At 39.9% G+C, this 27,977-nt stretch overlaps 2 protein-coding genes and 1 long non-coding RNA gene across 4 annotated transcripts in view; 2 read left to right on the top strand and 1 right to left on the bottom strand.

Moving 5' to 3' along the window:
* Positions 1-6,808, top strand: part of csrp2 (cysteine and glycine-rich protein 2) — a 7,281-nt gene extending 473 nt beyond the window's left edge. Inside the window, exons 2-6 of one of the 2 annotated variants that reach the window (XM_008401350.2) lie at positions 1,048-1,170; positions 2,947-3,115; positions 4,166-4,295; positions 5,732-5,825; positions 6,428-6,808. In XM_008401350.2, the coding sequence (XP_008399572.1) occupies positions 1,059-1,170; positions 2,947-3,115; positions 4,166-4,295; positions 5,732-5,825; positions 6,428-6,504 (582 nt within the window). In that variant the 5' untranslated portion in view covers positions 1,048-1,058 and the 3' untranslated portion in view covers positions 6,505-6,808. The remainder of the gene's footprint in view (positions 1-1,047; positions 1,171-2,946; positions 3,116-4,165; positions 4,296-5,731; positions 5,826-6,427) is intronic. The other variant, XM_017302710.1, reaches the window with a different exon arrangement.
* On the top strand, positions 4,305-5,694 carry LOC103459617 (uncharacterized). The gene is made up of 2 exons (XR_532781.1): positions 4,305-4,782; positions 5,261-5,694. It is a non-coding gene; the product is annotated as an uncharacterized LOC103459617 (long non-coding RNA).
* zdhhc17 (zDHHC palmitoyltransferase 17) lies at positions 6,614-27,977 on the bottom strand. The gene is made up of 18 exons (XM_008401351.2): positions 27,914-27,977; positions 27,621-27,724; positions 21,949-22,052; positions 21,125-21,247; positions 20,906-20,983; positions 18,317-18,461; positions 17,398-17,462; positions 17,018-17,180; positions 16,267-16,392; positions 14,577-14,719; positions 14,259-14,359; positions 11,948-12,072; positions 11,233-11,295; positions 11,056-11,149; positions 9,916-9,999; positions 9,668-9,825; positions 9,483-9,577; positions 6,614-9,288 (listed from the first exon to the last, which is right to left on the bottom strand). The coding sequence occupies exons 1-18, from the start codon at positions 27,963-27,965 to the stop codon at positions 9,150-9,152; spliced, it is 1,962 nt and encodes a 653-aa protein (XP_008399573.1). The 5' UTR covers positions 27,966-27,977; the 3' UTR covers positions 6,614-9,149.

Genomic DNA, 27,977 nt, shown 5'->3' with positions numbered 1-27,977 from the left:
GTTCTGTTGGTGTTGGTTCTGGAAAACATCGTTAATATCCACTAATTGTCCACAGGCTGTTTCAGGTTCCCTTATTGGGAATAATTAGAGAAAGCGGGATCAACTTTCCCACTTTAAACCTTAATACAGCCAACCTTTACTTCCTATTGGCCCGTTTCAGTGAACGTGCATGGATAAGCATCTAAAAAGGAAACGGAAAAATGTATTTTCGGACTGTAACCCGCTTTATCCCATCCGCAACTTTGTTCATTATTCATTCATCTGTTTTTTTTTTTAAACAAAAGGGATTATGGGAGAATACTTAAATTTCTCATTCTATTAGAGATGTTTTTATCTGGCCATCTTCCATTCAATTTGTGTGGGAGATGTATTCATATTTCGATATTAAATGACCTATTCCATTCTTTAAAGAGTCATATCCATCCTCCAATCTCTTCCAGGGGGGGAAAAAAAGTATAAAAAGAATCTACCTTTTCAGACTTTATTCACCATCTTCCTTTTAAAATGCTCTACATCCATCCATCCTTGCAGCTTCCACATTGAAATATTGCAAACAAAGGCTAATAAAGAAAATGCTGCCAAAAAAAAAAGTCAGAAAAAATATGTAGCCACCCTGTAATCACCAACTGCTTGTCTTCTCTCCTGTTACTTTTTAGTAGGTCAGAGTTCACATAACTGTCATATTTTCATCCGTCGAACAGGAGTGAATCTACAAAGCCTGAAAAGAGTGTAGCTTCTCACTCGGACTCCGTCATCCGCTGATCCCAGAGCCGCTGCCGCCTGAGGCATGGCGCCTCGCGAACATTCCTCTGGGTATTAGTCTGCCCTCTTGTTTGGGTTGACCCTGTTTGCACAGCTTTGTTTTTATTTTCCTCCGTGTGGCAGATGCGGCCATGATTTGGGGTTGATGCCTCAAATGATGGACCGTTAGCGCAGTAACCGCAGGCTTTTATGGAGGGGGGCCAGTGCAGTGTCAGAATGCAGAACGGCCTTTTGTTGCCGGGCATGTCAAAGCAGGACGCTCACAATCTCTCCATCTTTCCATAGAAAGACGCACAATGCCCAACTGGGGAGGAGGCAACAAGTGCTCGGCGTGCCACGGGACGGTCTACCACGCCGAGGAGGTGCAGTGTGACGGGAAGAGCTTCCATAAATGCTGTTTTCTCTGCAGTAAGTACATCTGGAAAACACACAATGGGGAGAGGGAGGTTTTATGAGAGCTCCGCTCAGCGTTCGTGTGAATGGGGGGGGAGAGGAGAGTAAATAAGTCGTACCGTCACGTAGCAAAAGGATATTACAGTGTTTGAGGTCATAGATAAAATCTGAGAAGTTTAAAAGATAAGGATGTGTTAAGTGTGTGAACTCGCCACGCCAAGCAAGTTGAAACTTGAAGCAAAGTCTTGCCAATTGCAAAAGGTGGAGTGAAACTTCAGCTAAACCTCAGAGGATTTATAGCAAAAGAAGAGAATTTCTGACTTTGAAAAGTCAAAAAAATTCCTAGAAAAAAACTCAAATTTTGATTTTCTGAAAGAAAAAAAAACCTGGGACATTTCAGAATTTAAAAATATGTTAAATGTTCGACTCCTAAAATTTTTTTTTCCTAGCAGGTTTTTGACTTTTCAAACTTTGTAAATCTGAGATTAATGTCAGAAATCTTATGGGAAAAGCATTTCTGAATGTTTTTTCGTAAATGTTCTATTTTAAATTTGTTTTACATCTACAGTGGCCCTTCACAGGAATGACTTGGCTACATTAAATTTCACTTATTTATTTTTTTCATGTTTTCACTTGTCATGGTGAATTTACACACATTAACATCCTTATCTTAAATAGCCTTAAACATCTCAGATTTCATCTATGACCCTGTAACTGCTGTACACTCACTTTTATTATAATAAAATCCACACACTTACCATTTTAAATTTTATGTTTCAACGTAGGAAAGCCCACAAGACTCCACACTTCATTATTTAGCCTCTTAAGTCTGCTTATGAAAACTCAGAAAACTGCTAGAGTCCAACTCTTCATCACCGTCGGAAGAAGTGAATACATTAAAGTTAAAAAGTTGTGGCTAAACTCTTGTGTGTCAGCACATGGCACCATCTGATCGGGTGTTAAGCCGATAAGTTATGGAAATTTGCTGCATTTATTTGTTTATCTGGAATATGGGGAGATGTGTGTTGGTTTCACAGCCATGAATGGTCATGGAAGCTGAACTCTGTCTCACCTCTTCAACAACAGGATTTTTTTCTTTTTTTTTTTTTTGCTCAGGTTATTGAGTTCACTTTTTCTTTTTGTGGAACGGCTGAACGATTTCATCCCCGTCTTGAACTGGCCTTGAAGGAACCCTGATTAGGAGGATTACACGTATCTGTAGACGAGAAGAAAATGATCAAAGCTATTTTTCACCTAGTTTAGAGAACTTGCTTTATTAAATCTTTTTTGTAAACTCTTGTGTAGAGGTCTTTTTAGTCCTTCCCTTTGTTTCTCTTGCACCATGAAAGACGTCTTTATTTGCAGACTAGAAAGAGGGGCCCTCATATGACTCTGTACTCATTGTCTGTTTGCTCACAGCCGAAGCCTCTGACCATAAAATTGATGATGTGACTGTACAGTAGTGAGGAGGAACAGTAAACACTGGGCCTAAACCTCAGAGATCCTCCAATTAGAGCAAAGACAAACAAGATGGAGGGATTGGACATGCTTACACCATAGAAACAATGCTCACCAGAAAAGGAGTCCTCCTGCCGTTCAGTGAAAATCTTTGGCAAATGTTGGTCTGACTTTGATGTTATTTATCTGCAAATTAAGGGAAATGATTGTATTCTAAAGAAAAGAGAGAAAAAAACCCCTAAATGACCAGTCTTTTAAGTTTTTGAAGCGTTTTCATGATCTAATCGGAAACGTTTCAGCTCATGACCCCTGCTTCTTTGGGTGTGTCCCCAGTGGTCTGCAGGAAGGGTCTAGACAGCACCACGGTGTCCATCCACGACGAGGAGATCTACTGCAAGTCATGCTACGGGAAGAAATACGGACCAAAAGGCTACGGCTACGGTCAGGGAGCGGGAACGCTCAACATGGACCGAGGCGAGCGGCTGGGAATCAAACCGGAGGAGTAAGTTGGCCAGCCCCATCGGTGCAGAATGATTACAGAATTGTTGTTTGTTTTTGTTACTAGGCCTCTTTTTGTCATTCTAATTCAGTCCAATTTTCAACTCCAACCTGACTCTTTGCAGTTTTCCACGTTGTTTCCAAGTTTTTGTAAATGAGCAGTCACAGGACCTAAGTGGAGCAGCGAGGTCGACGGGTTCTGTGGCTCGTTATGTGGAATGATGCTTATTAGATGTGGCTGCTGCCTGAGACGACATGTCCTCATGCCAACCGACTTGATGTTCTGCTCAAACACTAGCCAAGCTTCTCGTGGAATCAGTCATAATGGCATTGCCAGCATATGTATCATTTTTTTATGTACAGCAAACATCAGCCTCACACACACACACCGATATATCAGGTGATTAGTTATGAAAGAGTTGATTATGTAACCCAAAGAACCCTGTTCTCGCTCTGCCCTCTGTCCTTCACAACAAAGACCCTCATTCAGTCATCTCTCAATAAACACTGGATCAGGGCTCCTAGAGTGGGGGAAGACTCAGGTTTATGCTTCTCTTTAAAAGGAAAAACATGTTTATTCCTTTATTTCTCATTTTTGTCACAATCAGGGTGTCTGTGCGTCCTTACAGTCTTAAAAAGTCATCATATCTAAAACAAGGCTCTAAAATTTCTTAAATTCCTAAACAGTAAGTTAGCCTTTATCACAGGTCTTACATTTTGTCTTGACAGGTCTATTTTAATCTTGTATTGGGGTTTTTCTTGTGGGATTTTTTTTTTGTCTTGCCGAGTGGCATTCAGACCCATTTATTACGTTCTTAGACTTGAGGCGTTTACTTTTAACAAGCCCTTGGTAGCTAGCTAGCTTTTTTGCACTGATCATGGCTAAGTGTAAAATTATCACTACTTTTAAAAAAAAAATCCTAAATTTGAGGTGGTGAAACCTCAAATTTAAGTGGAAAATAACAATATCTGTCAGATTCTTAACATCGATAAGAAAGAACCTGTTGAAAGGGATTTATTATTCCAATATCGTCCAATTTCTTTCCTCCTGTAGGACCCAGACTCGCAAACCTACAACCAACCCCAATCCGTCCAAATTTGCCCAGAAGTTTGGCGGGTCGGATAAGTGTGCGCGGTGTGGAGACTCGGTCTATGCAGCTGAGAAGATCATGGGGGCAGGCAAGGTGAGGCCACCACAACTGCTAGCATTAGCTTTGGATGAAAATGTCCATCTAATCTTTTAAAATCAAAATACAATCTTACAAGTTGCATTGTAATTGCATCGAGTCCTTGAACTTTTGACATTATTTATGTTTTTATTTGTAAAAAGTAGAAAAATCAGAGAAGCAGCTCTGTGTTGATCCGCCACCTAAAATCCCTATAAATCAATATAAGCTTATAGCTGTGATGCACAGGGTCTCCATGCATCCTTAAAAAGTCTTAAATTCATGTAACAAAAATGAAGGTCTTGAAATGTCTTACATTTTTTAATGAATTTTAGTCTTAAATATGTTAATCACAGATCTTCAGTTCTGTCTTGGCAGGACTACTGAATCATTTAATCCTGTATATTCCAGGATTTTCTACCAGAAAGTTTGCGTTTGCATTCAGACATCTTGGTCGCGTTCTGTGTCTCAAGATGGTTGAGGCTACCAGTAGCTAGCTGCTGAAGTATCCTTTCTAGCTAACTTTTTTTTTTTTGCATCCATCATGGGTTAGTGTAAATTGATCCCGTTGGATGGATGATGTTTGAACATTTTTGTGGAAACAAAGGTCTTGAAGCCTTTCATTTGAGTTGGTGAACCCTGCAGAAACTCTGTTATAACAAAGTATGAAAAGGTTTCAACAGGGTGAGCAGTGATGAACCTGCCAATGTCAGTGCTCTGCTGATTTACTACAGATGAGGTCACCTTACACATTAGGAGATTAATGAACCATATAAACAAATCCTCATAATAATTGTTTGCAGAGAAGATGTTTTTTGTTATTTAGAGACAGACCAAAGTATTTCCTCTAGCTGATGGGTTGTGGCTTCACTAAAGAGCTGATTTATGGGTCATGATGTAACCAGAAGCAGAGTCGTTAATGGTTTTCCAGATGAGAGCAAAGCCTTCAAGTTGGTGCTGAAACCCTAACCTGTAATTTCCAGAGTAATGAAGACACAGAGAGGAGCCTCAGGCTGCTGGGAAACTTTCCTTTATGGCTTTTAATGGAGGAATGTAGAGGTTTCAACCTACATCTGGAATCTGTTAAAATCACTTCTGCCTTACAAATCTATAAGGAGTTGTAAAGTTGATTTTGTGTGTGTGTGTGGACATTTTACAAACCTCAATGAACTTTGTGACTTTTGTGAATCTGAAGGATAAAAGATCTGAAACTGAGGCAATCTAGCATGAAGAAAATTAGAAAATGGCGAGTGTAATAAAGTTTATCTCCATGTTGACGACTTTTGTCAATATCGATAAATGGCTGTATGCGAATGTATTGTAATCAAACTGGCAAGCGCAACTTATTGCCCCATGTGCTGGGCAGCATAATCATACTTTCCTGTGCAAATGTAAATAAAAGTGAGCAGAAATTGAACTAAACTGTCACTTTGTTTGGGCTTCTCTCTACGTAGCCGTGGCACAAGAACTGTTTCCGCTGTGCAAAATGCGGCAAAAGCCTGGAGTCGACCACTCAGACCGAGAAAGATGGAGAAATTTACTGCAAAGGTAAGACAGAAATGAATGTGATGTCATCAGTCATTCTGATGTAGCTTTGCTTTTTCTTATTTGAATAATCTACTGTAATAATCTCATCCTCATGCAACAACCAGATGACTCCTGAAGGCAATTTTCTAAACTAGTAGAGTGGGTTTATCCTAATGCACAACATGACTTTACTCGTAAAAACAAAAAATGCTGTAGGCAGAAGCAGAAAACTACATTCATCATCGGTAAGGTAAGACTACAGCTGCTGACCTCTGAGAATCTGGTCCTCTTGGTGTTCGTCACGTTCCTCTCCTCATATCAGCCTTAGTTTTGCCGGTTTGGCTGGATTCCATCAGCTTGGTCCCCGTCCAGACAGCGTTGTAGAAACATCCATTATTGTTGCTCTCCCTCACCACAATGACTCACAATGGTTTAGTTAAGCAGACGACACGCACAGACGTCAGCAGATGGATGTTTGCTCTGTGTCAAAATGACGCCTGGCACTGATCAGCAGTGATATCTATCATCTCTTTAAGAGATCAGAAAAAGGCACATTGCCGTTGACAGATTTAAAGCAGGGCTTGGTTAGGAAACATGTAAACATTTCTTACCGTCTTCTGCAGCTTGCTACGCCAAGAACTTCGGCCCCAAAGGGTTCGGCTACGGCCAAGGAGCCGGCGCTCTGGTCCACGCTCAGTGAAGCCACTCCCCTCCATCTCCAACTTGAATATTTTCTGACCGCTTAGTATCCTGATGTCCTGTTGTGCTCAAAAAAATGTGCTGTTCTAAATAAACACATAAACCAAATATTCACGTTTGACGGTATTTTATTATTAAAGCCATTAAAACTGAACCATGCCCATATGTTTACATCTGAAGCGGAGTTACAGTGGTATCTGAAGGTGGGCAGAGAGGCACTGGAGATGATTATGTGCTTTTTTTTTTTTTTCTTCTATTATCCCACATGGTGAGGTGAATGATCTGGGATGGGGCGGTAGAGTAGACATTTGCAGCTGCTGGAAGATCTAGTGTAATATAAGATGGGTTTTGAGATCACAATGAGCCTGAAAGTAGTGAACCAAACAGCCAGCATTAACTGATGCCCACTTTAAAAAGAAAAACAAAAAAAGGCATTATATGATATGAGTCACATGTGAGGCATCCGTAGTGACATCAGTGATTAGCAACGGGTGTAGCTCCGCCATGACGACGGAACCGTCTTCTGGTGATGCGAAAGCCGCTTCGTAGAATATAACCTCTATCCTTTAAAACTATTGCATGAACACATCTCCGCATTTAGAAAAAGAAAAAAAAAATTGTATTTTTGCTTTACAATTTTTACATCCAGTGGTATAACAAAAACCCAGCAATGCATGACATTTAAAAAAAAAAAAAAAACTTGAGTATGAAACATTCAAATATATTACACACCTGTTTGGGATGGCCCACCTCGGAGTCTGGCAACCTCCACTTACAACACACTGGATCTGAAGAATGACTCAAAAACCCCTCCCAAAAAACTGGATGAACATAATGCAGAAACATACTTGCAAATACTTTAACATTCACTATATACAGACAAACGTGGCTTTTGCTGGGCCATCGTCACGGTGACCATGATAAGGGGGGTAAGGGAAGGGGTCCGTTGCGAGAGCCCAGCTGTCCTGTACATGCAGTGGAGAGATTCCAAGTACTTAAAGGGGAACGGGGCGGGCTCAAATGCCTATAGACAGCAGCGCCGGACATCACTAAAAGCTACAGTCATACAACATGGATTATAGTAATTTGACTGTCTCCGTTTAATGTTTAGGTCAACAAAAGAACAATAAAATAAAATCCCCAGGAGCACCTTCAACTAACACTGACAAAGGAGAAAACCGTTTATGTACAAATGCACATTCTTTACATCTCAGTCCCTCCTGCTGCTGCTGCAGGATCCTCACACACATACACATACACACACACACACACATACACACACGCAGGGGTTTCTGGGAAGAGAGGACCTTCCCCCCCACGTTTCTCCTCTCTGCTAACAATGGAAGTGTTGGCGTGAAGCTGCTGGACCTCCTGTTCAGTAACGGCCAAATAAAATATATATATTTATATATATTCATCGAACTAAAATAAAAACACGATCAGTGCAACATCGTAGGCAGACAAAAAGACACAACAAATAAGACTTTACAGCTTTAAAAAGAGAAACATCTGGAATGAGGCTTTCCTGTAAACTTCTTACTTCCTCTTCTGTTTCTATGAATAAATACACTCACTGTACCTGTTTTGTTTTCTAGTTATCCACTTTCATGTCAACTACCCCTCTTTAAAATGCTCTTTCTTATTGGAAAAAAAAAAAAAAGAAAAATCCTACTCAGCTAAAATGATGTGAAATGTAAAAACGATGGCGCTAGAACATAGTTAATTTCTCTATAAATAGTTTTAAAATAAATAGACCTGTATCACATTGTCTGGAGGATATCTGTGGTGTTCAGCATGGTCACTGCTGAGGGAGTCCCAGTTCTACTTGGCCGCTGCACCGTTTCCAGGTTATTACAGTGGATGCAGCTTTATTTTAGCAGAAAGCGGTCGGGGTAGGGGGGAAAAAAAAACAAAAAGTGGGATTCCTCCAACAGTTCCTTCCTGAAATCCCAACACTTTTCATCTGATAAGTTCGGCAAGTCCTCGTCGGCTCTGTTCGTTATTCGGCACGGTGCAAAAATCAAGACCTTTAAAAAGACATTCCCTTATTCCTATCAAATCGAGAGTCAATTCATGTTTCCTTTCCCTAAAAATCGCTCCTTTATGCTTCCCTGGCAACAATTTAGCACTGCCAAACCGAAACATTCCCGATCCGATCATCATTCGAAACATCAAAGACACACAACAAAAACGGGATATGAAGTACGGGGAGGGTTGAAGGGAGGGTGAAGGGACAATGCTGCCTCATCACCGAATTTCACGTCTCTGGGACAGACAGACGAGCTTTTATTTTAGAACTCTCCCCGCTCCGCTTGTGTTTGGCAGCAACACACTGTCCAAAATGCCCAGGAGAGAAGGTGGGGTCGGGGGGGTAAGTAGTAGTAGTAGTGAAAAAGGGCAGGGGTGATGATGATGCCCATAACTGCATGCTTGTCTTGTCCAATTCTCCAGTCTTAAATCGGCAAAGGAGAGGTGGTCCGCAAAAACAAGAGAAAACCGAAATGAAGAAAACCGCTCCAGAGAACCGCATCGCTCAAAATTCCAACACCAAAGGGGGAGGGGGTCAATACTTCCAAAAAGCTTCATTTTCCACTCTTCGCTTCCCTCCCAGACCCTCCGTTTTGTCTTCGTCCGCCACTTCCTTCTCTACACCAGCTGATAGCCTGAGCCGGACGTCTGGTCGTAGTCTATTGTGTACTGTGTGGTCCAGTCCACAGTCACAGGCCGGATCAGGCCACAGCAGCGGATCTCGAAGAAATCTATGAGGTTTCGGATGCAGCCGTGGCTAGAGGGGGGTGGGGGGGGGGGGCACAAAGAGAGAGTCTCAATGCCCTAGTTAGCTTAAGATAGAACAGAATAATCAGCACGCAGCTGGAAAACGGTATTAGAGCAGTTGCTAAAAACTAAAAGGAAGCGGCACAACAACTGAACCCTGCAGCACACCTCTCCAGATGATATGAATGCAAGAACATGACTTACTTGAAGGGGCTCTCGATGGATGTGGCCGTAACCTTAAAGTGCTTGTATCTGCGAGCGTTCATCCGCTCGTTTGTGGTGATCCCAAGAGCCGCGATCTACAGCCCACAGAGACATGGTCAGCTGACAATCCAGACAAACACCACTCTGTGTCCCCTCCTCCCTCCTTCATCTAGATGAAGCTGTACCTGGTAGAGCTGACACATGATGAGCACAGCCACCCACATGAAGTGGAAGATGCTGTTGAGGAACATCCAGAAGATCCAAGGTGAGCAAGAGGCAATCTGGGTCAGGTAGAGCCAGAAGCCGTCCTTGGCGTAACTGGTGGCGCAGTGCATCTTCCAGTCTGGTGGATGGGATCAGAAAGACGGGAGTTAGAAAGACGTTTGAAATTAGGAAAAGATGTAGATAAAACAAAAAAGTGTGCAGAGCTTACAGGAGATGCAGCCATATATCATCCAGCAGATCATACAAAGGAGAAAGAAGAGATAGCCCATGAAGTAGCGGTGATTCCCACTTCCTGTAAAGGACAAAATATTTGATTTCATTTATCTATATGTTTATTGATAGTTTATTACTCCTACGGTACAAGTCGGTGCGGTTTGGTATGTTATATCGTCCATGTCCCTTAAAGTAGTGGCCAACCACACCACACCATTGCTGGTTTTTAGTTGTAGGTCAATAGGATGATGGTATGGAAAGGTTAGAGTGGAACTACTGGTGTCACTTAACACTGTCCATTGAGTGAGAGTCCAAATGTTTATGGAAACAATTTCCTGACTATGCCAGACCATCAATTACCATACCGAACTGACCGTTGCTGCACAGCGCAATGGAAACAAGACATAAGTATTGAACATGACGTTTTTCTCAATTTAAATCGTTCTCAAGGAGTCATTGACATACAATTAATTCACCTAAGATGTCCGCTACCAACTCAATTCAGATACCATTCAGATACAAAGAAATCAAAGATATTTTCACAGATGGTTTAAGAATTTTAATTTTAGGAAGTAATAATTCTATTTATAGAACAGGATTGTTTCTGACTGGTGTCAATATCATTGTTCCAAAATTGCAAGCAACTACTTAAACCACAATTAGTGGTTTTTAATAATATTTGATGATTCCACAAGGTGAGGCGAGTGTAACACATGATGCTGTATTATATCTCTGAAGAAGTTTTAAAGCAGATTGTCAGAGGTTAAGATTACACAGATGGACCTTCTGTTTGTTCAGACAGTTTCCTCACTTTTAAACCATCATCCTGACCACAAGGTTAGAAAAAGGAAGTGTTCAAAGCCCCCCCTGCATAACTTCCTTCCACCATGGTCTCCAATCTGTTTCACAGACAACAATGACTCAAGTTTGCTTGTTTTTCCCTCCATTCTCCACATTGTTGGGTTCCTGTGGTCAATTGTAACCAGTTTTCCCTTTTCCAGGATGTTTGCTTCAACCCACCAGGGGCTGATGGAATACCATGAATGTTTAGATGCACGCCAGGTCTTAAAGAGTTGAGATGCTTAGATCAGCTTCTCGATCTTGGATGCTAAACAAATATTTGTAACCGACTTACCCACACAGTTCCCCACCCAGGGACAGTGGTGGTCAAACTTTGCGATGCAGCGGTTGCACACGGCACAGTGTTTGGACCGGATGGGCTTCCGTATCTGGAAGAAAAACAGAACCAGATGAGCTCTGCTTTCTTTTCTTATGAACTGCAGGACATAACAGCTTTCAAGGAGGAGCTTACCAAGCAGGTGCTGCAGAATATGCTTAAATCCAAGCTGCCTGTCTCGGCTAACTCCACAATTGTCTGAAGAAGAAGAAGAAGAAGAAAAATTGAACAGGAAATATTTACTCTACGGTCTACTCTACACTATACATTAGCAAGGATCACATGATTTGTGCCTTTTCTTGGACAAGGGAGAGGCACACATCAGAATATTGTTACCAATCTCTTTAGCATCTTATATAAGCAATTAGCAGTGTGTGCATCTGCAAGAATTTAAAGCCTCATTTCGATTCTGGATTGTCAAATGGCTGCCAACATTTCTAAACTAACCATGTTCCATTACAGACACAGGCAGAAAGCCACACAGAGAAAAACAATGCAAGATTGCAGTACTTTATTTAGATTTCCTGTTATCTAGTATCTTGGTCTCTCTTGTAGCCTACATGAACTGCGCGGGGCTTTGTAGTCTCCAAACAAGGGTAAATTTTGCTTTCCTCATTCACAGGATGTAGAATCTGGGGCCTGGTAGGAGACAGAGACCCTTCACTCCTCTAACACTTTGTGATAATGAGGGACAAAGAGGCCTAAAGCAGCAGGGCAGAAAATCTGAAACATTATGCAACACCGCAGTGCAATAGAGAGAAACATCAGCCAAGACTGTAATTCAAACTATAGCAGAGAGATTAGTGTTATATAATCACACAGTGATTATGAAGCTGGAAGGGAGGGATACCTTTTTCTTCTGCTCCTCTGACGCCTTAATGATTCCAGGATCAGATTTCCAGGATTTGCCAAAGTTGTAGAACAAAGCCAGGGTGTTGACCAGGAACGGCATGTGGACCGTGGCAAATGGAAGGTGTGCAGAGGGGTCAAGGCAGATACTGATAATCTGGCTTTATTTGTTTTTTTAAATTCGCTATGATTTTTACAGTGAACTGACTCATTACAACACCGAGCTACTAATTCAAAACTGGTTTTACAATGGCCACTTTTTATTCGTTTCTCTTGATTGAAGCAAACTGAAAATACACTGTACTGTGACTTTAAAACTTAAGTACGTATTGAAGTGTAATATTTGTGCGCCATTACACCCCCAACTATGACTGTTTTGTTTCCTTTGTATTCAAAACTACGACCTCTATGTAAAAACCTGCAGCATTATTTTACTTTTATTTTTAAAGTCATTAGAAAGGCATCGGCATCAAGAAGCCAAAGAAAACTAGAAACTGGTTCTTTAGCGAGTAAAACTTGCAGCATATATCCTTTTTCTTTCATGTTTTGTGATTTTTAAAGAAAAAAAAACCTGATTGGGCAGGTCAGACCTCAAAGAAAAGAGGAAATCGGTATAGACTAGGAAAAAAGTCGGTACAAGGTACAATGCTAGTTTCTTGTTGATACCAAATTATAAAATAAAAATTAATCTTCATGGGAAAATAAGCTCATCAGTAACAATCTGAACTTGCTTTTGCCACCAACAATGGCCTTTAACTATTATTAAAGGTTTATTTTAACAATTAAAAAAGTAATGATTCCAATGAAAATGCAGTTAAATGTTTCTCAATAACATCCTTAACTGCTTGAGAATGTTCAGTGAATACTAGGGGCGAACTGATAAATCAACGACAATTTCAGTCTGCACATGTGCAGTTAACAACAGTTAAACTGGAGACACTGATGTATCCTGCACCAGCTCATCCCAACTTCCTTCCAAGAATTCATTTAGAATCTATAAATCATGACTCGTCCCACTCAGGAAGAGAAACTTCTCCAGCTTCATCAACAGCTGGGATTTGTTTGCACAAGCTAGGATATGAAGTGAACCATGCCTGGACCTACTAAGCCTGCGTGTGACGCAATCAGGGCAGCCAGTCACTGACGTTACTCTAACCAAGATGAAGGAAGGATGATCCCTGCACTGTCGGCTGTAACTGATTTGACGGTGAGTCAGCTGGATCCCACAGGAAACCAGCCTGTAGACACTCCGGACAACGCCTTTGTGTGACAGACTTCTGAAAAAACATGCAGATGTGCAAACTGAAGCAGAATTATGAATCAATGATTCATATAAAACCAAAAGGTCATGGTTTTCACATCAACGCTGAGGTCATGAAAGGGAAACAGGAGCTTAATGTTATAAGGATGTGTCACCACCTTAATGTCGTGTGAAAAAAGGCCCAAACTCGTCACCTTCAGGTTAACATCTAGTTTTTAAGCAAAATTTGATTAGCCAATGACTTTCTGGAGAAAAGTTTTATCACCTGTTGAGATAAAAATCAGCCTATGAGGCTGACATGGCTAAACGAAAAATCTGTAGAATTTTTGTATCTGATTAATTAAAAAGCTGATTTTTCCATGGCCTCCTTTTTTTTCCTGTGCAGAAAAACATCTGGATGACTACATTCGGGGGGGGGGGGGAAACTACTGAATTAACGCCTGCTGAAGCTCACATGGTTATTTCTTATTATGTCTACACTCTAGTTAAAGGTTGACAAAATGATCTAGAATGTGGTGTATGCATCAGCTAGTTTCTTTATGTGACTGAACAGAACAGTGCGATATGCTAAGTGCTAATCTTTCTGCGAGTAGCTGCAAGCTAACACTGAAGCCAGCAAGAACGAACGGAACTGAAAGTCTGGGTTTAATAGGAACTCATTTCCACATGACTAATGATCCATGTGCGATCACTACGCCATGATTGACTTTCTCTCTTTACAGATGACTGCACGTGTGCAAACATGTCTGCTCAAGAGTATTTAAGCAACTGTAATGGATGTAATGTTAATGCACCGTTGACGTTGCAAACATTCGCTTTTCTTCTTAGATTAGCTCAGGTCAACAGAGCAGTCAGCTCCCTCTCACATTACAGAAGCAATGAGGTGTAAAATGAATGTTTCCCACAGCAATGATACCCTTATCTCACATGGTGTAATTAGAAGCTGGTGAGCAGAAAGGCTAAAACGCGAGTACCAATCTGCTGCGGCCGGTTGCCGTGAGAACCGAACACGTGCTGCGCCCGGAGCACCGGTGTCAGGGTGGAAGGATATCATTCCAGAACCAGTAAAACCAGGTGGAGTACATCCAGAACTTGGTCGCCAGGTAGATTCCCAGAGGCAGAGCGCTGTGCATGGAGTGGTCAAAGAAAGCCCTGCAGAGGGAGGGGGGGTGGAAATGGTTGCCGTTAGCAGCAGCTTAGCAGCGATTGGACCAGAGCATGTTGGAGTTTTCTAAGTTTTTCACTGCCAAGTATGTGCATGCACACAATAAGGATGATAAAAGAGGTTCCTTTATGCTCCTACAAAGTTAACTTTAACTAAACAAGGGAAAGTGTGGAATCTATTGTTATTTTTTAAGCTGGGACATACTTGGAGAGGAACTGCACGGTGACCCAGACGCCAGCGTACATGATGCCCTTGATCAGCCAAGAGTCGACATCCAGGTCAGCGATGAAACCCACCAGCCAGATGATGACGAACGGAGTTCCCAGCATCACTTTCTGTCTGAACTCCTGATTTACAAAGGAAAACGTGAAAATTTTAAGAATGTACAACTCAAAAATAGAAAAAAAATAAACTAAGTTAGAAAATAAAAGTATCGATGTTAATGAGTTTGTTTCCAGCCTGACAGCAACGTCCAGCAATGTTGGCCACAAATGAGCTGAGACACGTACTGACTTTACCATATAAATATAAACTGAAGGCAACTTAAAGACTCTTTTAAAGATAAAAAGCTGCTTTAAACAGCAAAGTCAGCATACAGTCTTCTTGTCTATTGCATGAGTACAGGGTGAGTCTTGATCTTAGCAATGAAAATGCAGCAAACAGAAAAAATTGGAGATATCTGCAGCCTTTCTACCTGTCATATGTGACCACTCCACAGTAACAACACTGGTTTCCCTAACTGTGATTGGCTGATATTTGTGTGTGAAATTGAACTAATCTACTTCTGCAAAGGTCTGAAAATCTATCACTCTGACAAAAACCAGACTCGCCAGGTCAGGTTTTAAACATATTTTCAAAACATCTGTTTTTTTCCGCAATAAATTACAGTAGTAATACCTAGAGATCCACCGATGAACTAGAATAAAACTGAAATCGGACAGTTTTCTGTGTTTTTTTCTGTTCATTAAATACAAAAAAAACACTTTGGTCTATAGAAAAATCAACTAATTCCTTGTAGTTTGATGCATGCTTTTTTAGTTTAATTCAATAAAAAAAAAAGAAACAAACAAAAACAGTAAGGCTCTTAACAAACTAGTCCAAAACACAAACTCTTTTTAATCAGACTTTCTGAGTTTCCATTATCATCAATAACATACCACAATAACACCACTTCTCCAGGATACACAGAAGTCGCTGTTCTACAATAATACACTGCTCTATAACAACTAAACATGACAGGAACATTCAGCAGTCTCAACCTGGAATTATTTGTGAAGACATAAAAGAAATTTAATGAATAAGTTCTGGGACCATCTGATAACTACAGTAATGTGAATGTAGCTAAAAGCCAGGCGTGTTGCAGGAATCTAATACTACTAAAGCAAATCTATGCAGGTAATGGAAAGCAAGCTAAATTACCTTCATGAGCTAACATCCCAACAGGTAAGCAGGGAGACAACAAATCATTTCAGGAGAATTAATAAAGATAATAGTTGAAGCTTTGAGACAGTCTGGGGTGTGTTTTGGCTCGTCCGCCCACTCATGTTAAGTTTAATAATCAAACGTCAAATTCAGGCATGTTTAAACACTGCTATGGGATTTGCTCCTTAATGAAACAACTGGAAGGAACCACCCAAGGTGATCCGAACAAAGACAACAGACTGGGACACTCCTGGCTGTTCTGTCCTGATTTCCTTTAGAAGCCTTTTTGAAAGGAGATGTTTCTGGACAACAGGAAGCAGCGGTCTGACCAGCCTGGGATGACAATAAATATCTCTGAATAAAGTTGGAAAGGTACATTCAGTCTGAGCATGCCTCCAGCTGCCGTCTTCACTCTTTAAACAGAGATTATTGATGATTCTGATAAACTCAACAGCTACAATAAAATGTGTACCTTGTCCATCTTCAGTCTCTTCAGATATGACGGGCTGTCGTAACCTTTGGCCTGCCGCGCTTCCTGTAAGTGATTGATCATCCAGACATTCTTCCTTTGCTTGGCGAGGTCCAGAGGTGTTTCGCCCTGAAGGTTGGAGAAAGAGCAGTCAGTACAAAACATGGTTCTGGCTTAGGGCTGAACGGTCCAGGAAGGGTCGTTATTCTGTCAAGCAAAGTATTTTTGCTCACAGCAATATATTATTACCTAAATATGAAGGGGGGGGGTCATTTAAGTTCATGATTAAATATCCATTCCACACAGATTGTTATACTACAAGCGTTTATTTCTGATTATTTTGACTATTGAGCTAATTGAAAACACCTAATTTAGTTTTACAAAATTTGAACTTTGAATTTAAAAAGAAAGTCTATGTAGGGTGGGCTTAACCAAAGTATATGCCTAAAGAATCCTCCCCCCATTTCCTGAATAGCAATCCTGTTGTTTTCCACCGCACTTTTTTCCTTCCACTAAACATCTCATTAAAAATCCATGGAATCCAACATTTTAACAACCTGCAGTCAGCTTCTGCGTTAAAAATCTTTTTTTTTCTTCCAAACTAGCCTGATATTTTTATTTTTTCAAAGTTAGGGTTTATATTAGCCAAAATATATCAGAACATAATGACTTTTTTCCATTTAATTTCTGAACTGAATGAATTTCTTGACGATTTTTACACTGACGGTTGTGTAAACGAAGGGGAAAGCATCACCTTGATGTTCTGCGCGTCGACGTTAGCGTTGGCGTCCAGCAGCAGGCTGATGACTGTGGTGTTACCGGCCAGCACAGCCCAGTGCAGCGCCGTGTTCTTGTGATACTTGTCGCCCAGATTGACCGACACGTTAAAGGTCAGCAGCAGCCGGGTGGGGTCGACGCTGGAACGAAGGGAAGAGAATAGGGTCAAAAATAGAAGAAGTCCTCTCTGATAAAGATGGTCATCTACATAGAGCTTTCAGAAAACTACAAGTGTTGTAGCTTATTTGGGCTTTTATGCAGCGAATTTTACGACTTTTTTTACGTTCCGAATGGTTTCCCCACTATGATAATGTATAGTAATGTAACAAAAACACGCTACTGTACAAACACACACACCTGTGTGTCCTGTAAGCTGCCCACATGAGAGGAGTCATGCCATTCTGATCCATCATATCCACATCCTGCCACAAAAAAGAAAAAGAATCATAGGATCACTGAAAGAGGATGCAGAATAACAGGCTAAAAAGTGAAGCAATGGGCGCCCCCTGATGGAGAATACTGGTAAAAAAAATTATTTTAAAAATACTTTCTTTCCACACCTGAAAATAAAATACGCATCATATTTTTTACAATATTACTTCAAATAACATCCGTGTCTGACTTTATATTTAAGAGGAAAACCATCTATTGACCATTATGAGAGATTGTTAAACCAATGATTCATTTATTATAAAGATGCAGCAACCTGTTGCTTTCCATCATCCCTTAGTTGCAGTTGCACAAGAGGCGACGTCACACTGTGTGTTAGAGGTTCATATTTCTCATGCTCTGATGTACAAACAGATTTAAGGTATTACTTTTAAAATAAGGAAAACACAGAGTTGACATTTTAAACCAGGGTTTAAAATGGGCTCTTTAATAGCTAATATTAGCATTAGCATTGTTAGCATTATTAGCAGCAGTTTCTGCATATTTTTTAGCTACATTTCCTACTTCAGAATGTTTCAAGCTGCCTGTTATTTACTGGACTCTTGTCATTCTGAATTATCACTTTTGTAGATAATATTTTTCCTTTAAATAGACCAAAATGTATAAGAAGATAAATCTGCATTCATTTTATTAGTTAACACTAAAATGAACCATTTTCTTTACTCAGTATCAGGAGTGTTCTTGCCAGCAGCATCTTTGCTTATTGTGCTTATGTACGGTGCAATTGCTAATTGGAACACAGTTGTTTTTAAGAGTGTGTAATGGGTCAATCACTGATCATAAAATCAGTCAGATTGGTAAGTAGTTGGTTCTTTGTTCTTCCTACCTGTCCTTTGGCGATGAGGTATGCCACAATAGAAGTGTGGCCGAACTGGGCGGCCAGATGAACACAACTGCAACCTTCCCCATCGATCAAAGACGGGTCTGCGCCATACTTCATGAGCTGCACCACCATGGAGAGATGGCCTTGTCTGTAGGAGAAGAGGAGTACAAGACTTAAAAACACATACAGATAATTCTTCTACACCGTCCACTGATTGGGGGATAGAAAAATATCACATGCTTGCGACCAGCATGTGACAAACTGGTGCGTCACAGTTGTGGCACTAGGACGATGCAACTTTAGGAGTTTGGGTTTAACCCTGTTTGCTCAGTAGGAGTCCAGCTGGTGGTAGAAACGCTCTATGATACACCGGACCATAAAATAGTGCACGACCATAGTGCTGTACCACTCAGTGGAGGATGACTGAGGTTTGCTGGGTTTATACAAGTTTCACAGACTCAAATGTAAGATTTCTTATGTCCATTAGGAATTAAATTTAAGACCTATATCATGACAGAGACATAAAACAGAAATACTGAACAACATTGAAATGATTAGGGTAATTTTGTGGCTCTAGGCAGCAGTTTTGAGCTTCTTGCATAGCATACGTCTTTCTAGCTAGCAAGCAAACAAGCAGTTTGTTGCCTGATTGAAAAGTCCCACAAGAAAAAAACTTCCTACAGAACATATGAGATCAAATAGTGGTGCCACGACAAAAATTCAAGACCTGTGATTAGTGTATTTAAGGACAACGTACAATTTTCTTTATTGAATTCAAGACATTTTAAGGCCTTGATTTAGATTAATTAATTTAAGACTTTAAATAACTAATAATAATAAATAAATAAATAAGTTCCCAAACAGTTGTTGGGGGCTTCTGAAAGGTCACTGACAGCTGGTGTTAGTGGCAGGGGGGGTGAAACCGGACCCCTCTGTGTCTAAAGCAGTGATAGTGCAGATGTCTGCTGTTGAATGGATCCATCAATAATTCAGGAAGAGGGAATGCAATGCCACCTGTGTGCTTTGGGTGCAACTCGTGTGACCTTCCACACAACGAGTACTCAGGGAAGAAATGAGGAAGGAAGTGATTTTAGTGCATGAAGACACGGTTTTATAGTCTTAACAGTGAAGAAAACAAGTCCAAAATGTATGATTTAGAAACTAACATCAAAAAGATGGACACATTTCTATACAAAGAAATTAAGTTTTGGACTTAAACGTACATATTTTATAGGTATTCTTCAACTTCATTCCTTAAAATTTATGAATTTACAACATACATACCTGAAAAGGGTAATATAACGAACATAAATACTTCAGACACCAACTTTTATTACTATGTGTTGGAGAATATTAACCTTAAAGGGCAGCACTGCTGAACCGGTTAGCAGTGTTGAGGTATTCCAAGGTTTTAACTGTTCTTTTTCCATAACAATACAATTTGCCGTCAAATCTTTATTGCAGTGTAAAGTCCTCTTAACAAGATGCCAGAGGATATGCTGCGTTGACCACACTATTCTCAAATCATGCAGGAACAAAGTGCTGGCACTTCCTTTACATCAGGGGTTCAGCAACCTTTTCAGTTCAAAGGGCCCTTTTAATGCTAGCACAATAAAATACAATATATCTAGAACCACAAAACCATCTTAACCCTCTAGAAAAATGATTGCGATTTGTTTTTATCCAGACAAGAAGTTGAGTCCTAGAAAACACACAGAGTGGAGAACCTGAAGCTGCCTGTTTGATTGGGCTGACCTCATCAGTTTGACAATCTAGAGACTACTTCTGTTGTCCTTCTGACTCAGCTTGAAAGGAGCTGGCATCGTTACAGGTGAGGTAGAAGTAGGAAGTACCTATGAGTTATGCATTTTTTAAACATAATTACATTGTTAAGGTTTCTGCAGGTTTCCCCAATTCAAATTTAAGACTTTTAAACACTGCTACCAATGGAATGTTTACCCATGATAAACACAAAAAAGCTAGCTAGCTAGAAAAGGTATGTTAGCCATCTTGAGTCATAGAACACAATAATGATGTCTGAGTGTGACTCAAACTTTTGCCTGATAGAAAAGTTCAGCAAGTTACAAAAAACATGCATGAAACATACAAGAACTTTTTAAAAAGTCCTGCCACGGCAACATTTATTCAAGGTTAATTTACTTTTTTATATTGAATTTAAGGCATTTTAAGGCCTTAATTTTATATACACAAATTTATAACTTTTTAAGAATCTTTTTAACTCATTAGTAATAGAGATATTTTAGAGATAACCCAATGTTATCTCTAGAATATCCAAATAATAACTGGGGTTAAGAAATAAGTGGAATAATGGTGTTAAATAATAAATAATTTAGTTTTGTTTGTGAATTTAGCTCAACCTCAGTCAAACTGGATGGGATTTATTAAGTACAGGAGAATAAACCACAAAAAGTAAATTTCAGTTTTAAGACGTATGAATCACAGTACAACTCTTTGGTTCTTAAATATCCATTTTCTTGTCCTGCTGCAGTAAAAGTGAAATCCAGTGTGTTAAAACTCGATCAGATGAAGTGATTTAATATAGACAGGTTAGATCATGGAGATGTGTGTCACCTTGTGGCCCAGTGCAAAGGTGTAGAGTTGAGGTCTCCGCCCAGCTGGTCAACTATGGCCCCCTTTGATATATAGTACCTGCACACAAACACAACACACTTTGTCTATTTTCCCATCTAATCAGTGTTTAAACTCTATAAACAGAGAAAGCAGTTTGTTCCTCTCACAGGAAATTACACCTAAGCTTCTGCATGCACAAGATGTTCTGCTCCGACTTACTTCACCAAGTCTATCCTGTTGTTGATGGCGGCCCAGTGGAGGAGCGTTACGTTTTCTTTGTCTGGCTGCCGAACGTCAAAGCCCGCCTCCACCAGCTCTCTGCAGCGCTCGAAGATGCCGTACCTGCAGCACAAGCAGGAGCGCGATCAGACACTAGCTGGGTTTTCATTGACTATAGGACTGCGCAATTTGACATTTCGAAAACAAATTTGCTTTATGGAAACACGGCAATTTGGTATAAAAAAAAAAATCCCCCTAATTTTTCAATAAAATGTTTTGGCGCTGGAATGAGGTGGTTTGTTTGGCCGAAGTAACTGCTTTACTTCACAAAAATGGAATGGAAACACTTCTTATGCATCACACGAGTCACATGATCAACAATGGGAAGCTACTACTGACGTAAACTACAAAGAAAAAGACAACAGGAAGTAGCTGCGAGATCATGGTCTGGCATGTTTTTAATGACGTATTGCATGAACAAAGTTATTCACATGTGATTTTAACTGCGTTTCTTTTTTAATGGAAACACCACAATTGCAAAGCTGTCTTTTTTTTTTCAACACTCAGAATATTCACTAAGTTTCGTGCACTTTTGTAATATGATCAGGTTAAATTCAAATTCATTCATGTGGATAAACCCCACAACACATTCTGGAAAGTGGTTCCTTCAACTAAGAACAAAACAGCTCGTCATTTTCCTAATAATTTCTTATAAAAACATTCAGTTTCTTCAGTAACGACTACCATCATTAAGCCACTCGTTAATGAGAAAGGAACGGCTTAATGAGTCAATTGCCACTGACACAGACAGGTCTGGCGCTCACTGTGTGGCTTTGACGATATCCCAGGTGCTGTAGTCGTCCACATGGTTTTTCCGGCTGACGTTCTCGCTGTAGCCGTGGTTGTAGTGACTCTGTGGTTTGATTTCCTGGGAGATCACAGGAAAAGAAAGGAAAGGAAAAGAAAAGCCAGGTTAGGCTGTGACAGAATCATGGAGGAGATTGTTGACTGGACCATGTGCTTAGAAGAAGAGAAGTCACAAAATGTCATTGAAGCTGGTTGTGGTGTATTGAAGCATATTCAAAGAAAGTTGAGTGGAAGGAAAAGCCGCACCATCAACGGGGATAACCACAGTCTTGAGAATTTTGCTGAATTAGCCAACACAAAAACACAAAATCGAAAACAAAGAAAACAATGGAAAGAAAAATCACAACTGAAGCCATAAATAAAATGGATTCTCATCTCTCTCTAAACAAAACTGCCCTTCAAAAAATATTAATCATCAGAATGGAAATGATAGAGCTCATTTTAATTTATCACAAGACTAATTGCTCATTGTAACAGGCTGATTCTAGAATTGCATAAAAAAGGCTTAAATAAAAACTTTTAAATATGCAAAATGAGGAATGAGCCAGTTTTTTAAATCCAATTAATCTTCAGAATAATCTCTAGATTAATCGATAACTAAAGTAATCTTTAGGTGCAGCCCTACTTTTAAGCGTACCTCTGGTTTTTATTTCCAGGGGACATCTGCGACTCCAAGCCTTCCAACTCATCTGGAGACTCAGTTAAGGGGAACAAATGTCTTTCTGCTTCCTCTGAGCTTCTGGAGCAGAAAGAATCCGTTTTTGCTTTAGCGATTATTATTCAGTCGCTTTCTTAGTTCCTCCCTTCCTGTAGAGAGAACCTCTGAGCTCTTTTTTTGATCCACCTTCTCCCCTCTGCCACCTGAAGAGCTGAGGATTGCATTTGTCGCCATGGTGATATCATCTGGGGGCATTTCTTTTTTCACTTATTTTGAAGGTGTTGCCTTACGTTACGTTCAGGTTGGTGCGTCGTCTTCAGGCTGGGCCTCGGCAGAGCGGCTCGGTGAGGCGTGAGGCTGCCGTTCCCCAAGAGGTCCGGCTCACATGTTTACGGCTAAATACAGTTCCCACAACCATATATCACACTTCAGCACCGGCTGAAGATTCTCGCTTAACTTGGCTGCCTCCCGGCCATTGTTTAGCCGCTGCCGGCTGTGGCCATGGCTCACAATCCAATTCAGCCTGAAATTAGAGTCATTTCAGGAGGCTAATTCAATACTGAAGAGCAGCTACAGCGCAGTGATTGGAGGGAGGAAGGGAGAGCGGATGATGAGGATGATTCACAGTAGAATCAAGTGACTGAGCATCGGTCTGCCTTTGTTTTCATTTTATAATCAAGTGAGCTAAAAGCTTTCTCACTCGTGTTTCAATTCTTTATAGAGTCGCGCCGCTCATAGCGGCGGCGTGTTGGAGTGGCTGTGTTACGCTGGGGCAAAAGCAAATGAGGTGGATTAGCAGCGGTTGCCAACAAGGAATGGTTTCATCCAGGATGTGCTGCTGTGGCCTATTAGCATGCTAACAGTCTTCGATCAGAGGCCTCTGCAAATTAGTCACCACACTGACTGCTACTGGCCCACAGCATCACTGTACACAGTGGCTTTTTGACAATATTTGTGTGATCTGAGTTATGACAACATGTCCTGTCCCTTCATGATAAATAAAGTATTTTTAGAGCAACTGAAGTTGATAAAGAATATGTTCAGTTGTTATGGTTCCTTTTAAGGTAACACTTTATTTGAAGGGGTGTGCACAAGACTGACATGACACTGTCATAAACATGACATAACATCTGACATGAACATAAAGAAGTCTTTATGAATGTTTACGACTGTTGTCATGAAGTGTCATTCGGTAAATAATGACACTTTTAATGCAAAGTTGCTCTAAAAGTTGCATTAAAAGTTCATTAAAAATGCCAACTTTGCATGATTTTGTAAATAATGATAATGTAATGCAAAGTTGGCATTTTTAATGAACTTTTAATGCAACTTTTAGAGCTACTTTGCATGAAAAGTGTCATTATTTACCGAATGACACTTCATGACAACAGTCGTAAACATTCATAAAGACTTCTTTATGTTCATGTCAGATGTTATGTCATGTTTATGACAGTGTCATGTCAGTGTTATGCAAACCCCTTCAAATAAAGTGTTACCACTTTTAATTTTTTATGTGAGAATTAACATAAGCACCTTCTCAGAATCCAATTTTCAGAATTTTCCATCCGTTTTTTTTGTTGTTTTTTTTTGAGTATTTCTAAACTACTAAAATAAACTTTGACAATGAATTTAACATGACTTTTTCTACGGAGATCTGGACTTTAATATGAAATCTACAAAAACGGATGGATTTCCATAGTTTTTCAGACTGCAAATCATTGATTTTGAGATGCTAAAATACTCAACCAAAACATACAGGCATTTATAGTGTGGTTTTCAGTTATTCTTATACATTTCTTCTAAGAGTTGTGATTCACTGTTACAATAAATTCCAATTAATGATGTATAAAACCCCACAAAACTGTCTGGATCGAGTTTTACTATTTTCTCCATTGTTTGTTCAATCAATACCAACAAATTTAAAATTAATCGTTTAACAAATTACTTTGCGAAAACATTACGCCATAAAAGTTGATACGGTTTTCTAACGGGGCAAGATAGGAAGCAACTCCCAACGAGGACAACATCCTGTCGTGTTCTTCCAATTACAGAACAAACATAATTACATCTCAGCTCCACAACGGCAGGCACTGCTTTCTCATTCAACCTCCGTGACCCACCCGTCTCTTCTTCTATTGTTCGCCGGCTGCGTGGGAAGACAAGGATCAAGACGAGGAAACCTCCAGCTTCAGTCTCAATACTTTCTAAGCAAATATAGACAGGAAGGAATCCCAAACAATGGACAAATGCTTCTGTTCTTCCGTGTTTTACAAACGCATCCACCTAGAGCACCTTAAAAATTTTTTTAAAAAGTAACATACAACCTCTATCAAATGAGGCCAACGAAAAAAAACCAACCCAAAAACAACAAATATTGGTATCAACCACAGAAAGCATGATCAGAGCATCTGTAATCTATACAGAAAATCTATAGATATTCATATGGTTCTAAAATCCATAAAACCTTAACTGGAGCACGGCACAGCTACAAATAGTTTGTAAAATTGTGTTAAATTACAAATAGAAGCCATAACTAAAATACTTCCAGGTGTCCAGTTTGCACAAAGTGCCAGAAATCCTCCATCTAAAGCCATCTTTACTGAGTAAATTAACCCATACGGCAGCATATGGCACGATCGACGAAATGCCACTGTGAATCATTTCCGATGCTCGCTGTCGAAGGCGATACCAGGATCTAAACCGGGCCGCTCGGCCTGCTGGCCACAAACCAAGTAGTGAAACAGGACTGCTGCTAGAGGAGCCTGCCAACTACTGCTGAAGAAAACTACAAACAGACACACTGTGACTGAAATCCCTGCCAAGCAACATGAGCAAATAATAATCAGTGTACAGACAAATTGATAAAACAGCACTGAGATTTGAGAATTAATACCAGTCTGAGGTCAAATATATAAATAACCACTGAAATGTTGTGAGGAGTGAGACAGAGGATAGTTTGAATTTACAACAATTTGTCTTTTTTTAATGTGTGTAATATTCGATAAGGGGCTTTGACCATAAATGATCTGAATAAAGTAATAAATTAATCCTGGTGTTGATCACTGGGTTTATTCAGAACAAATAGAACATTGTACTTGTTGTCAGGTAAAAAAAAAAAAAAAAAAAAAAAAGCATAAAATAAATAAAATCAGAATTGGTCAAAATTAGTATCAGTAAAGTCATTCCAATTATTTCAGAAATGTGATCATTTCTATGGTAAATAAAAGAAAACATTCTGAAGATTCCTCAATGTAGATTTGAAGCCAGTAGATTTTTTTGTTTTTTGCATAACTGATGAAGGAAATGCATCAAAGTGTATCCTATCATGCTGGTTGATGACTTAATAGACCAAAAATAATGTTTGATCAATTTAATATATAGGAAGAAAGAATTATGCAAATCCAATTATTTTTGTCCTCAAACTTTGTCAGAATCAGAAAACAATGTTTTGGGTTGTTTCTGATCTGCAGTGCTCTGCAAATATTAAAAGTCCTAGTAAGGAAAAGTGGTACACTACATCGCATTTATTCATCTCACACAATGACATATTCCCACCATACCTCTTCCTTCCACTCAACTTTACATTTATATGACTAGATGTCGTTATCTTGGATTAAATTTAGACGGTTTTTGATGGATATTTTTTGTGAATATTTCAAAAACATAAAAGTATCTAATTTGGGTGAATAGCATTTTTTTATTATTTTTTTTTTTTTTAAGTTTTTGGGTCTCAGTCGGTGATTCAAAAACTTAGTCATCAATTATTTGACAGTAATTGTCCTGGGAAACCAAGGGTAAGTGTGAATAAATGTTATCACCATTTTGATGATTTTTATCTTTTAGATTACTAGACAGAAAAATGTTTGGCAATTTAAACATATTTGGTTTCTTGTTTTCCCCCAAAATTTCATACTTCATGAAGCCTGAGGAACTGAATTGTGAATGGTATTATTAGGTGATCAACACTAATACTGATGTGTGTGTTTTTTAAGCTACAAGAATTAATAACCTTTACTAATGACAATTTAACTTGAAGATATTAACCTGTAAACATTGTTGCTAATCATATTAGCCCTTTCACCAGAACAGTGTTCTCTGCTGGCTGAGGATGCTTCTCAGCAGCACTACCAAGCAAAAAACGCTTTAACAAAGCTTCATGTTCAACAGATTTCAATCCACCTTTGCATCCATGGACTGTGATGGAAAATCATTTAAGATCCAAGGAGGCCAAACCTCGCAGCTTAACGCTATGCCGCTATTCCGTAGCTTTAAACGGTCTGGCCAGAAAAGGGAATGTTAAACAGGTTTTCATAATGCAAAGTCTGTTTATATATATATACGCACTTGTTTGTAAATTGCAAATTTTAGCACGCGCGACAGAAACAGACATATTCACAACAGTGTTATCCGAAAGAATAAGTGCCTGTTTCGAGAAATATTAAAATATATTAGTTGTTGCCTAACAAGGCATTTTGTATTCCTTTTCCAGCATGTTTAGCCTAGTCGCTTTGTAGACTACTATTCAGTTGACATTCATTTCCATATCCCAACCAGCGATAAAAGCAGCAGCCAGGGTTGTCACTTTAGCCACAAAGCTAACCTCCTATGACAGCAAGGATTAACCCTTAACGTTTTCCGTCGCTTCCTTTATTGTTCAGCCTCGCTTGGGACACACAAACACATAGTTTCTCTATTACGAACAACATTTCTCAACGTTAACATCCACACCAACATCTGCCCAGCGGTTACTGGCTGGCCAGCAAGAGGAGGGGGCTAGCATTAGCGATTAGCATCGCTAGGCTAGCTGGCTGACACCCCCCTCACCCGCCTCCATCGGTGGTAATGCAGGGGGCATTCGGAGTTTCCAACAAAGGCCCACAAAAACAGCGAGCCGCACCGAGCCAAACCAGCGGAACCCGTTTTGGGTGTGTTCATACCGCCGTGCAAAGGCGTGGAGCTCCCGGAGCTTACCTCGGGATGGAGAATAGGGACGCAGCCAGCTTCTTTCTCATATTCCTCCATAGCGTCGGCCATCTTGGTGGTGACAGTCGCTGAGCATTGTGGGAAACAAGAAGCTGCGTAGGGGGGGAAAACAAACAGAAGGGGGGCTGTCAAAAAGATATCCAGAAACTGCTACTGATTTTAAGGGGCCCCAATTCTGAATATGATGCACTCCCTTCCACCTCAGTTTAAGTTAAAGGGGAAGTTTTGATATTTTAAAAGGAGATTCTGTTAAAAAAAAAATTCAGCAATGGTTCCTTTACCTGTGGTAGAGAGAGATGTCACACTGGGTTTGTAGAAGCTTAAATAAACCATTGGATGCTAACA

Source organism: Poecilia reticulata, linkage group LG23 (genome assembly GCF_000633615.1).
Source record: "Poecilia reticulata strain Guanapo linkage group LG23, Guppy_female_1.0+MT, whole genome shotgun sequence".
Taxonomy (NCBI): Eukaryota; Metazoa; Chordata; class Actinopteri; order Cyprinodontiformes; family Poeciliidae; genus Poecilia; species Poecilia reticulata.
The sequence above is the reverse complement of the archived record's forward strand: the minus strand, read 5'-3'. Positions and strand labels throughout refer to the sequence as shown.